At 29.0% G+C, this 13,773-nt stretch overlaps 4 protein-coding genes across 4 annotated transcripts in view; 3 read left to right on the top strand and 1 right to left on the bottom strand.

Moving 5' to 3' along the window:
* Positions 1 to 827, top strand: part of Cbl (E3 ubiquitin-protein ligase CBL) — a 96,155-nt gene extending 95,328 nt beyond the window's left edge. The window contains exon 14 of the mRNA XM_090117146.1: positions 341 to 827. Within this exon, the coding sequence (XP_089973272.1) occupies positions 341 to 555 (215 nt within the window). The 3' untranslated portion in view covers positions 556 to 827. The remainder of the gene's footprint in view (positions 1 to 340) is intronic.
* Positions 828 to 4,842: 4,015 nt separating this feature from the next.
* On the top strand, positions 4,843 to 5,702 carry LOC149896815 (uncharacterized). Its single transcript, XM_090117066.1, has 2 exons — positions 4,843 to 4,881; positions 5,199 to 5,702. Exons 1-2 carry the CDS (start codon positions 4,843 to 4,845, stop codon positions 5,700 to 5,702), a joined length of 543 nt encoding a protein of 180 aa, XP_089973192.1.
* A 409-nt stretch (positions 5,703 to 6,111) lies between these two features.
* On the bottom strand, positions 6,112 to 7,277 carry LOC149896814 (uncharacterized). Its single transcript, XM_090117231.1, has 2 exons — positions 7,218 to 7,277; positions 6,112 to 6,642 (listed from the first exon to the last, which is right to left on the bottom strand). Exons 1-2 carry the CDS (start codon positions 7,275 to 7,277, stop codon positions 6,112 to 6,114), a joined length of 591 nt encoding a protein of 196 aa, XP_089973357.1.
* A 1,529-nt stretch (positions 7,278 to 8,806) lies between these two features.
* Positions 8,807 to 10,006, top strand: LOC149896813 (uncharacterized). Its single transcript, XM_090117065.1, has 2 exons — positions 8,807 to 8,863; positions 9,884 to 10,006. The coding sequence occupies exons 1-2, from the start codon at positions 8,807 to 8,809 to the stop codon at positions 10,004 to 10,006; spliced, it is 180 nt and encodes a 59-aa protein (XP_089973191.1).
* Positions 10,007 to 13,773: the final 3,767 nt, after the last annotated feature.

The raw sequence follows: 13,773 nt of genomic DNA, 5'->3' as shown, positions 1-13,773 counted from the left end.
AAGACGTTGTCACGTCAAAAAAAAATGTTGAAAAAATCGTTTTCTACAATATCTGAATGGGAAAGTTTTGAAATTTTTTTTAATAATGTTGTTCACTTGTAAACATATTAACTGTAGATTTTTTTTCCATTTGCCTAATTTAATTAGAGAGAATTGGATTTTTTGAGTTCAAATGTTTTTGACACAAAGCAAATTTCAAAACAGTATGCTTGATTGTAATTTTTATTGGAATTTAATCTTACCCCTTTGATGGATATAATTAAAATAATTCTTTCTTGAATGTTTCACATTAAAATTAAATGCATTATAATCTCCCTAATATATTTTTTTTATTTTACAGCAAAAAGAATCAACCCTCTAACCCACGATAAGCACGGAAGAAAATACAACGATAACGTTTCCTACGAGAACATAAATCTCGACTACATTGCTCGTCTAGTCGACGAAGGTTATCCCAAAGACATAGTCGTCAGAGCGCTGGGCATTACGCGAAATGACCTTGAAATGGCGTGCGATATTTTGCACGAATTTGGCACTAAAACTAATAAATGTTAAGTTTCTAGTGAAAATACGAACATTGACAGGACTAAGTCTTAGACAAGTGAAAAAATGTTTCAAAGCTTTTCCACGTGAATTAAAATGTGAATATTGGATGGACTTTTAAGCTTTTGGATGTGAATTTTAATGTACCATCACTATTGGTACAGGTTATACGATGCCATTGTTATCGGCAGGGATTGTCAAGGATTATACGAATATGCCATTACTGTTGGCACGGATTATGTCTATGTGCCACAACTATTGGTACGGATTATATTAATATGACATGATTACACTATATTATTTATTGGCACAGATACTAATTTGAATGTGCCATTATTCTCGGTACAAATAATTTTCAATGTGCCATTATTATCGGCACGGATTATATCAATATGCGACAATTATTGGCACGGATTATACGACTACCTATACTGATTGTGACTAAAAAGCATTTGTGGTGCTTCTGTTTTTTTGTTTGTTGTCAATTTTAATGACCATTTGTAATTTGTATATAAAATACTGTAAAAGTAACCAATGTTTATAAATAAACTGCTGTTTAATAAGTTTAATCTGCTGTTTTATAATGATTTTCTTATAGTATTGGCAGTTTTTTTTTACATATTAAATTGGTTTTTAAACATTGGTTATTGCTTCTTTATAGCGGGTCTTAATGTTCTCATACATAAAAATGGATGAAAACTTCAAAGTATTTGATATGTGACTAAAATCAATTTATGAATGAAAAACTTATGAATAAAAACGGTACCTTTAAATATAAATTCGTTTAAAATTTCTTGTTAAATGTATTTAGTGAATTTGAAGAAATATTTGTATATGTAGAAAATTAAAAAAACGATCATTTTCAATTGTTGAATATTGTATAGTTTGGATTGTAATACGATTGTAAAATTTATTTTTAATAAATGAATCTTTTTGGAATTATTGTAGTATTACATTGAATTTGTGAGTTTATTGCGTTTTAAAAAGTTCAAATACTTAATGAGTTTAAAAGAAAAAAATACCTGTAAAATGAAAGAAATGGTATAATGATTAAAATAAATATAAATAAGGTCTGGGTTCGATTCCTTATGAAGTAAAATAATTGTAAAGGAAATCGATTCTTACACAGATTTTGCAATTACTAGATTTCAATTGTTATGTTGTTTGTTTGTATGATTAATTTATTATTGTATACTTTAAAATCAATAGATTATGGATTTGTATTATTTCTTATCAAACTTCCGATTTTTTAATGTTTTTTGTTGTAGATATAACCTGGATGTTTACAGAAAAATATTTTTGTTTTTTTTTTTTTTTTGTAAAAAAGTTGTTTGTCATACGGACTTTTACGATAAAAAAATATAAATGAAGTACAAATATGTATACATTTTCAACTTTATAATACTTAAATAAATACCTGAAGCTACAATGTTGAAATATAAGATAATATTAGATATTAGGAAATAAACTGATCTATTTTGAAATTAACTTGTTGAAATGTTATAAAAATTAAGTGAGTAATATCGGTGTGTAAAATAAGTTAAATTAACTATAATACATGTTTTTGACATAATAATATTATTGTAATGTTACTTCATTTTCATTATGATTCAGATTATTTCCTAGTAAGGATATTATTAATATTCGATACTACAAATCTAATAAGGACGTATTATGAACATCTATGATCATAATTATTGTAAGTAATGTTGATTTCTGTGACGAAGATTTTGTTTATTTTGTAAATGAAGAACATTATTTCAATTGTATCAAAAATTATTACTACATTAGGAATATCATCACAAAAAAAAACTTTTTATGATATGAACTGTCAAAATGACATTTCACGCATATAATTATATCATAAAATATTAAAGCTGATTTTTAATATTCAATTGAAAACACTTATAAAATATCTTCGAACAAGACGAAGGCAATTTAAAATTGCCTAGCCAATGAGGCTCAAACAAATATGAACCCTAAATATTAAGTATTACAGTATAAATTAGCTAATTTATATTTATTTCGCTTCCATTTTAATTTAGATTTTCCATTCTCAGTATTGTATCTATACAATAATAGTATAAGTAAATATATTTTCATATGATAGCTATCGTATACTTAGCTGTTCACATAGATTATATTTTTCATAATTATAATATTTGTAATAAATTTTGACACTTTGACTTATGATACTGCAATATGATTAGATTAATTGTCTATGGGCTTGCTGGAATGGATTCGATTCATAGACTACAGAATAAATTTCAATTTATTTATTTATTTTTATTTTTTATAATACATCTCGTTAATGATCGTTATTTTAAATAAACCATCTAGCTAGGATTCTAGATATTTTTTAATAAAATATGTACCTAAATAAAAAGATCTCTCGATGATATTATAATATCATCTTGTTGAAATAGTAATACGCTTTATCCGATAACAATTACAAAATATCATGGACGTTTTTATTTGTTTCTAAAAACTTATTATTTGATAGCACATCATTAATATTGACAATACAATTTTACTGTACATGTAAAATATCATCAGATTTGGAGTGAATCTTAAGAAATACAATTTGTAAATACAATCTCATGTTATTATGTACACGACCAGTAAAAATTACTTCGAATCTATTCCAGTAGTCCAAGATTAACCATGTAAATATTTTTTATAATTCTCTCGAAGATATTCGCAATTTTTTACTTGACAATTTATTTTAATAAGAGCTTAAACAATAATGATCTTATAAAAATTCTAAATAAGTCTATCGAGGTGCAATTTTTTGTGTAAGGACTGAATTTTAATTTTTACGCTGCCAAACGTTATTTAAAATATCAGATTTGAGCTAATAAGCAAAAGTACTTTTTTAAATGTTTAATTTGATACAAAAATCTGTTTTACACAACTCATTCTTTTCCATAAATATTGAATAAACATTACCTAAAATTTTGCATAAAAACATGGTATAAAAAGCATTATGAATGACAATATAGATAATTATCATACTATTTACGGACTCTACGAATTAAATATTATGGTACGTTAAAAAACAATTTCAAATAAAAAAAAATCGAAACGTCATCAGCGTTTTGACAGCGCACTAGTCTAGGCCACAGATAAAAAATGTTTTCTAAAAAACATTTACTTAAAGGGTTATTTATATCTGGTAATATTCGGATATTCTAAACTAGCAAATGTAATTGTAATTCTTATTGTAATTAAAATAGCGTAGTTCTTACCCACTGACTTAGGTATTGAAGTGACATATCCACCATAACTAGTCAAAATAAACTGCATATTTCCTTTAAAATGTAACAAAATTAGTAGCTGTCAGGTACCATTAAGTTACTCTTTTATTACGTACCTTATCAAGGCCTATTTTTCATATATTCCATCTATGAAAGGCCTAATTTTCATAAAAACAATGATTTTAAAGTCAAGACATCTTAAATTAATATATTGAGTAACTTATTTCGGTAACCTGTCGCAATTAGGCTGTGTATACACTTATGAATATAAAATTATCTCGGTAAATATAAACTGTTTCATTGAGTGTATAGATGCCTTTAAATTAATGTATTTTTAATTTAATAGACGCATGATAAGAAATTTGCACGTATTGTATTAAATGACTACATTAATAAATGCCTTTTTAGATATTTTTTTTATTATTTTTTCTAGCAACCAAACTACATATTATGACTTGGTAATTAATAAATTATTATTATTCGATCGAAACGTTTGTCTTTTATTTTTCACCCTACAAAACGACAATATCCAGAAAATTTTGAACTATTGTACTTGCAAGCGTACCTATTATATTATTGTGTTCGGTTCTCACTGTTATCTTAAAACTGTGGGGCTTTGTACCGATGTATGTAGTGAAAGATCACAAAACAAAATTACTATTAACACTTGAAACTAAAATTGTACACAAATAAATTATTTATTCAATTTATTTCATTAGTGATACCTACGAGTACCTAAACTACGCAACTTTTTCCAGTTTTGAAGTGAAACTTCTTTAGGCGCGTTAAGAGTAAAATTTCAAGGTTGTGTCATAGATTAAGGTGACGACTTTGGTATCTTAGAAATCCTGCCAAAGAAGTTTCACTTCTGACATACACAGCACGCTCTTATTTTGAATTTCAATTAATTAAATATTACATTCTCATTTCGCGAAAATACAATCAGCCATTTTCATTACAGTCATAATTCTTAGCTTGAATCATACAAGTTAATATCAAAATAATCACAAAGCCTGCTCAATCGATTTCTATTCGTTTCGACATGGCTATTTTTATTACCTTGTGTGTTTTATATTTCTACGTAAGTATAGAAAATAATTAATTAATTTTATTATAGGTGGTATTCGATCTGCATACAATGTTATACAATATCTACCTATTATTAAAAAATACATAATATAAATTGTGAGATATTTTCGGACTTTTTAAATTATCAACAGATTAATACTTAAATGTCTTTATTATTTGGATCTAGTTTTTACAAATCTTTTCTTAAAAATATTGAATTATCAAGCAGAATTAATGCAACATATTTCCTTCGTTTTATTTAAGTATTAGCATACCTATCAAAGTAGTCTCGTTTCTCTATAAATATTACTTGAAAATTCTTTATTGCAGTATCAACCAATAGTCTGTCAATTTCCCGAACACATAGATTTACAGAAAATATCAGAAATTACGTTCAGAAACGAGAAATACAACGTTCTAAAACCAACCATTCATATAGTCAGAGATCATTTCAAGGATTTCATTCAAAAACGATCTAACATGAACTTTCCCACCAAAAGAGTCTTTATGGACAAAAATGGCTTCCGACATTACTGGCAAGGTATTGAATACGCTCCAAGTTTAAGAAAAAATTTACAAAATAGCATAGATAAAAAAAGTCCGGTTAAACCTGACAGCACAGATAAAAAAGTAAATGTTACTGAAGTAAAAAGAATTGGTCCTAAGCGCAAACAGCCAAATCGTAAGAAAAAAGCATTTGAAAGAGTATTTATAGCTAATATAACGCCAAAACCTTTGAGAGAAGGAAGAGGAACTTTCGTGAAAACTACGTTTTTCTGTCCATTCTTCGGAACAATGACTATGATGGCTAATGTTGATTTAGATGTCGAATAACACACGAAATTGATTGCGTCTAAAGTAATTGTACATAATATCATTGTTTTAATTTTTTAAATGTACAGTTATAGTTAATAAGGTAATTAAACACTACTGTAAAGATATAGTAGGGCTTAACTGTCTTCTGTAATAAATAAATAAATAATATGTAATATTAAAGATGATATAAGTATGTAATGTATAAGTACACATTTCATTCATTATTGAAAAAGAAACATGAATCAAAAATTCAATTGATGCTAAATGTAACACCCAATTTAATTAAAACAAGTTTTATAATTGATATTTCATACACCATTGTTTACAAACCAATTAATTACTATTCAAGAACGACAATAATATTCAGAATACAATAATATTACTAACAAATCCAGAATGAAATTTGCAAAGCAATGTTTAAACAATTTTACTGTTTACGTTTCTCTTCCGATACTCCGTTTAAAAATCTTCTATTAAACCGCCTAGTCATATAAGGATCGTCATCAAAATCATGCACTTTATATGAACCAAAGGTGTCCAAAAAGCTGTTTACAGCGGTTTTTAAAGCTCTTCTGTAACTGGTGACAGGCATTCTTCGTCGTAACGTCACTACGGGTTCAAATGGTATCAACATTCCTGCTGCAGTCGCTATTAAAGGCATAAGAGGAGCAGGGAAGTAATAAGAAATAATCTCCATCACTCCATTAACTATACATGTACCAATATTCTTCAGAACCATCAGAACTTTTGGTTCTGTTAGAAGTTTTCCAATTGGTGCGGTCAGAATATGAAAAATCTGATAAGTTATCTTCAATGTAGGTTTTACGGGCGGTAGATTTTGCTCAAGCCTTTTATCTTTGGAAATTTTTACTTCTTCAGAGAGGTAAAAATTTGGTAGGCTTATTGTGTCTGATTTTTGTGATACTTCATATTGATCGTTTATTTCTGGTTGTTGTGGCTGCAATTTAAAATTAAATTAAGATTAATGAGGCTGATGTAATCGAAAAAACAAACATAAATTTATTCGCCGTCCCGGAAAAGAATTAGCATATTATAATCAAGGCAATAAATTGTCCTGTGAAGTCCGAAAAGCTTTAGTAAATTGCTGAACGTTTTTTTTTGTCCTGATAAATTACATAACAGAGGATCTATAGATATTTACCTACGTGATATTATAATCATACTACCAACCTAATCTTATTGAATGAAACCATATTACCTAAGTAGTAGGAGTAAAGCAGTATTAGAATTTGGAAATTAGATATGTAGATTGTAGAGTCTTACGATGTACTTTTGTGTTATTCATAAATTTATTACTTTCGTTATTTAGATAAAACGATCCGTCTAAAAATACGTAGTGCATATATATTTTAGACGGATTATCTTCTTAATAGGTACACATATTCTGAAGGGAATGCTGCAAAATTTTTTACCATATTAAATAGATTTTGTATTTGCTAACTCCAGCTTTATTTACCCTTCCCGTCACGTTACTAATGAATTATTTCCTATTAAAATAAGCAATACACTTACAGCAGCCATAAAAAGAAAAGGATAAAGGGACAGTACGACCAATGTCGATACAAAACCCATTTCAGAGACTGTTGTAGTCACATTTTTTAGTTTACAACCGGAGTTCGATCGAGATATAAAGTTTGAATGTACGTTTAACGAGATTTTTACAATGCCATACTGTTTTGATGACTATTGCCATGTGATGAAATTTAAATAAAACAATTTAATGTGTATTGATGTAATCTTGCAACGTTAAAGGTAATTTTGTATTGTCATCTCATTTTGTCAATGTATAAATAATAATACTACTTACTAATAGTGGGTAGTAGGTAGTAAATGTAGTTAGTAGTAGTATCTATAAGTAGTACCTACTTTAAAAGGCATTAATATATTTTAATATGTATGCTTATTTGTCGATCTCAGAAAAAATAATGCTACCTAAATTCAAAATGCTGTACGAAACGATGAAGGTTGTGTATTAAGTAAACTTACTACTTTTGTAAGTAAGTAAGTTGCACAAAGTATGCACATATTATTATATTATGTATTAGTTAGTACGTCAATGAGCTAGCATTAAAAATAATATTATGCATAAGTTTAAAAATATGTTCATAAAAGCAAAGCACGCTCGTGTTAAAATTATTAAAAAATAATATCTACCTATGTACCTAGTGAAAATAGTTCACACCATAGACTAATAATAATATACTACGTATACAATTCACACTTAAATTATCATTTGGTGCAATAGCCAAGAGTCGTTAAAATGTTGCAAAGTATTTCTGTAATTATCACGTACTTTAAAAGAATAAGTTTTCCTAACTTAATTTAGGACTTTAGCAATAATAATAATTAATTATGGAAGGTTATATTCCTCCAGTGAAATGTTGGATTCCGAAAACATTTTGGTAACTCGATTCAGGATTAAACTTATTATTTTGGGTTGTGAATGTTTAAGTGCCTATGTCCCTGTTAAATGTTATAATAAGGATTAAGGATCCACACCGGCTTCGCCCGCGGTACTTAAATAGTCTATATCACTCAGGCATCACGTACATATCCAATAGTGAAATAATTTGAAATTATTGTCCAATAGTTCCTGATATTAGCGCATTCAAACAAACAAATTATAGGTACTCTTCAGTTTTATAATATGTATAAATAATCAGTATAAGTATATTCTTATACTTATAAGTGTATTGCTAAGTTTTCTACTTCTACTTAAAATCCTTCCAAATACTTCGAGTATTTTGTTTTTTTTTGCAGTTCTCTCGAATGGATTCATCGTGATACGAACAGTGGAATACGAATAGTCTTCAAGCGGACATCAGAATAATAGACAATCTATCTCCAATCTTCTTTCAGACTTATGTAATAACATAGAACACAAAATGTTGAAATTTAATCTTTATTAAATTATGTATAATAACCGCTAATTGTGACTACAATAATATTTTGATAACATTAACATTACAGTCTCAAAGGTTACCGTCTGACTCAATTGCTCTAAGTTAATTGGTTTAAATATAATTGCTTCAAAATTGCGAAATTCAATTAGGAGGAAGTTTGCGGAGTTATTCAATATCGGATCATAAAAGTGGACGGCAATGAAAATTATTTGTGCGATTATTTTGATCGTGGCGTTTGTGAGCGTGGTGGCGCAGGTAAATATGTTCTGGTATTTGAAGTCATTTTTATTTAGTTTATTCATTATCTACGTAGATTAGCTTGCAGGAAACTAGTTTTTTTTGTGAAAAAATATAACGAACTTTACTTTTTGTGTTAAAAAAACGAAATCATAACATTTCCTTTTAGTAAAGAAAAAATGAAATTAAAAATACTAGGTATATTCTTCACCATAAAGAATAGGTATGGTAATTGGTAAGTAAAAGCGATCTCTCCTAGGCATAATATTCATTACAAAAAAGAAGTAAAAAAAGATGCCTTCACTCGCGTAATAAATAAGTATAGGATGCTCTATCTTCCCTATCAGATATATTTCAGTGAAAGGGCAAAAACGTACATCAAATCCATATAACTTCCTTTATAATAAACACAAAATGGAGGTTCTGAACAGTATAAAGAGCAGAATTCCACACCTGTAGCGCCGATCGATTCTCTTTATGTCTATTCCTTCCTTTTGATGCGTTTCCGCGTAGATACATTAAGATGTTGATATCGATTTATCTAAGTAATAGGATATTTTATGGAGAACCTTTTTGTTATAAATAGGAAAAAGACACTTTTCTCTTCTTTAAATTATTGCCTTTCTAAATAGAAATAGAGTAAACTGCACTGTTAAAATCAAATCATCAAGGCTCGTGAAAATCAGTCGTTGGCAAATTCAGAACTGAAATATCTTAGGTGTGTTCTCGGGACTCTACCTATATTTATTCTTGAATTTTATTTGTAAATTTTAAGGAGATATAATATTTCAATGTACATGAAATAATACTGTACACTGTATACAGGCATTAAAAACAGTGCCTCAATTTGTGTTTGAAAAGCTTTATTTTTAACCAAACTTTTATAATTATAGTAGGTCACTCAACGATCCCTACGCAGAACAAAATTTGTGATTATATATCCAATCGATAGAATTCAAAGAGAACTTTGCATTATCCTATTTCAACATAAATCCAGTATAATAATTACCAAATAATAATAAAAATAATATATTTCAGGTGCCATACGACTATATTCCTATCGGCAGAGGTGCGAGGAGGGACGCACCACGGCCGCACCCGTCTGACATCAACCTTATTTACGAAAGACTTTTCCCTTCCCGACGCAAATATATCACTTGATTAACTAGCTTTAGTTCACGGTTTTGATCAGCTAAAAGAGAATTAAAAGCTAATATGTGATTTTGTATGAATTTTCACACAATTTAATAATTTAACACAATGATATTATATTATGTATAATATAAACAAGAGCAAGGACCTTATAATTTTCTTTATAATAAGGTCAAAGGACAATAATATAATATTCAACACAACATCAAAATAACACGATAAGTACAATAGATATAAGTATGATATGATGTTAAGAAATACCTTACCCCTTAAGAGCTTTTATGTTTATAATTTCACGGATATATTTTCAAATCTTATTAAAACAATAAAATATTGAATTTGGAAATACACTCTTAAAATACAACCGAATTGTATTCTCAATTATCGATGTTATTCCAAGGAAGTAAATAAAACACAACTCATATGACAAAAGCACGCTTCACACTTTAATAAATAAACAATTTTAACCTACAAAGCATACATAGTTTTTGATCCAAATCAAATATTTAGTGGGATAAAGTCGGTCAGTTATCAGGCATGGTTGCTGGCGGCCCGGAGACTCGCTACCAGATCGTCTACATTCACGTTTGAAGGTACAGGTGAAGCAAGTTCAGCATACCTCCCTGTGTAGTCAACGAATCCTGCTGGCTGGTCTCCCTGTAATCAATAATATTCGTTAACACATTAGCTTCAATATAGAATCACAATAGAATGCTAATAACTATCTGTATACATATCATGAATATGGAATGATTTTCTGTCTAAAAAGTAGCCTATGTTAGCTCTAGCCTCCTGATGTGTTGTGTGTCTGCAGATGGCTGCAGACACAAAAAACATATCATAAAATTGCTCGACGTCTCGACGACTTAAAATTTCTCTCGACGAGAAATAAAGACTAACTAACACACATTCGTATTTATTATAATATAAATAAAGATACAAATATAGTTTGTGTTCAGACCATGAAAGATAATGCGGTACCTAGATTAATTAAGTCGTTAAAATTTTGATTCTTGGACATGTCGATTGATCTTCCCTATACTGATTAGCAGTGGTAGAATATTCGTACGGGAAATAATATATCTTTGTCTCTTTGTAAATATAATATCTACTAATTATCATCAAATCAAACAATAAATTTGGTTCATTACCTATTCAACAAAGGTTGTTTTCAATATTATAGTTTACAAATAGACCAAATTTTCTGGTTATTATTAAATTATATTTGAAAAATGAAAAGTAAAATATAATTACAAAGAAAACGTCAGAGAAATTTCTTGGTACATAGTTTAATTTATAATAGGAACTGCCTGCCTTGACGCGTAGTTATGATTTTAATTAAACTTCGCCGAGATATTTGCGAGTAGCTTGAACAGGTATTTTTATTATTATTTCCTATTATTATTTTTCTCGTCACAAAAATATGAATATCTTGATAAACAATTTTTTTACTGAAACCGTGATGAAATCCAAAGATTTAAGGACTCCGATAAAAACAATACAGAACGTTGTTTTTGTTCATTTCAAAAATCTACTGAACTATATCTAAATATATACTATTTATAATTCAAAGGTTCTGACCGACTGATATATTGATCTATCAACGCACAGCCCAAACCACTGGACGGATCGGGCTGAAATTTGGCAAGCAGGTAGATGTTAGGACGAAGGCATCCGCTAAGAAGGATTTTGATCAATTGTACCCCCAAGGGGATAAAAAAGGGGACAAAATTTATCTTTTACACGCAGGCGAAGCTGCGGGCAATAGCTAGTTTTACATATTTTCCTTCATCAAATGATGAGAGATGTTGATAAATTGAAAAGTAGGCAGGTACACAAATGAAAATCACAATGTTTTTAAACCGACTTCAAACTAAAGAGGTGGTTAATTAAGAGAAACTTGACTTCCAAGGTTGCCTGTATGAAATCGCTTTTAAGCGATAAGGCCGCCTAATTTTACATTTATTTTAAGTTACGTATTATTTCTGTAAATGTTATTTTTGTGTACATTGTACAATAGAGTTTTCTATAAACTTGGCTGGGTTAACTAAAAGCTAAAGGAATGACTGATTTAACCAACAACATTTAAAAATTCTTCAAGTTAATAAAAATAGTCTTACCAAAGCTGGGATCAGCAATGCAAGAACAGCACACAACAACACAAGCCACTTCATTTTGCTGCTGCTGTTAACAAGATGTCTGCCCATTTATATGGACCGTTTGATAGCCGTAACCACTGATTAAAATTTACGCGTATTTGTGGTTATTAAATAGGGTTCAATTGATTTACGGTTGAGTTAAAATGGATTAAATTTATAAGATTTTCCAAGAATTACCTTATTGAAACCAATAGTGATAGTTTTGCTAAAAAAAAAACAGTAGAGCCTCTACACTTCCGTTGTAGCTTTTCCTTCGCATCTTCGCACGTTTTATCTCAAACTTATAAAACCTTCCTCTTGAATCACTCTATCTATAAAAAAAAACCGCAATTTGTTGCGTTATATTAAAGATCTAAACATACACAGACAGCGGAAAGCCACTACTTTATATTACGTAGTACTTAGTGATGATACATAATATTCAAAAATTTTTTGCATGAAAATTTTAAAACTTAATTTTTATCAAAACGTATTAATAAATTTAACATTAACTATTAAACTGAATAATATAGTAAAGAAATATTTATTTCGATCAGATTCAAGTAAAATAAACTCTATCGAACAAACAGATTGAGCTGGGCAGAGCTAGTAAATAAAATAAGGGTTTCAATAAATAAATAATTCATGTATTTTAAACCTTTTATTAAATAAGCCAATAAGTTTCCAATATATAAACAACAATTTCAACAATTGTTGATATAGCCAACACCACGCTTGCAACGACACGACTGTACGACTTCACTTGCGATGTCGTGTCGTATAGCGATGTCGTGTCGTATACGTCACGTCGCTGTCTGATAGGAAATATTTCACGGAGAGGACCATCCTGAAATAATCCATACTAATATTATAAATGCGAAAGTAACTCTGTCTGTCTGTTACTCAATCACGCCTAAACTACTGAACCAATTTGCATGAAATTTGGTATGGAGATATTTTGATACCCGAGAAAGGACATAGGCTACCTTTTATTGCGAAATATGTACCACGGGCGAAGCCGGGGCGGACCTCTAGTCCATAATAATTAAAATGTATTTACGATAATATGTTTTAAATTTTAATAAAGATGTGAAATGGTTTATTTTCATTTGACATAAAATATCAGAAAGAAATCGGTTAGTAAATCTATAATAATAAAGCTGAAGAGCTTATTCGTTTGTTTGAATGCGCTAATCTCAGGAAGTACTAGTCCCATTTGAAAAATTATTTCGGTGTTAGATAGCATTTAGCGAGGAAGGCTATATATAGGCTATCGATAGGTGTTCAAAATGAGTAACATTTATAAAATTTCTTTACTTTCATTTAATTATTATTAAAATACTTACTTTATCTGGAACAAATTCTGGATTTAATTCTTGTGGCATTAGCGCTGATTGCAAATCGGCTTCATTCTGAATTTTCTAAAATTAGATTACGAAAATTATTATGTATAAGTTTTTAAGGGCTGATTTTTCAATCCTTGGTTAAAACTTATTCGTCGAATAATGTATAAAACTACCATTTTAAAAACGTATTCTAATTGCCCGTATTTGACAGTTTACCTACGTGACATTTTAATATAATCGTGTGATACTTTATTGGACGGATAAGTTTTATCCAAGCATTGAAAAATCGGTC

Source organism: Colias eurytheme, chromosome 27 (genome assembly GCF_061535395.1).
Source record: "Colias eurytheme isolate Ceu_HAF_F1 chromosome 27, ilColEury1 Martin Lab GWU primary, whole genome shotgun sequence".
Taxonomy (NCBI): Eukaryota; Metazoa; Arthropoda; class Insecta; order Lepidoptera; family Pieridae; genus Colias; species Colias eurytheme.
This window is presented reverse-complemented; position numbering and strand designations above follow the sequence as displayed.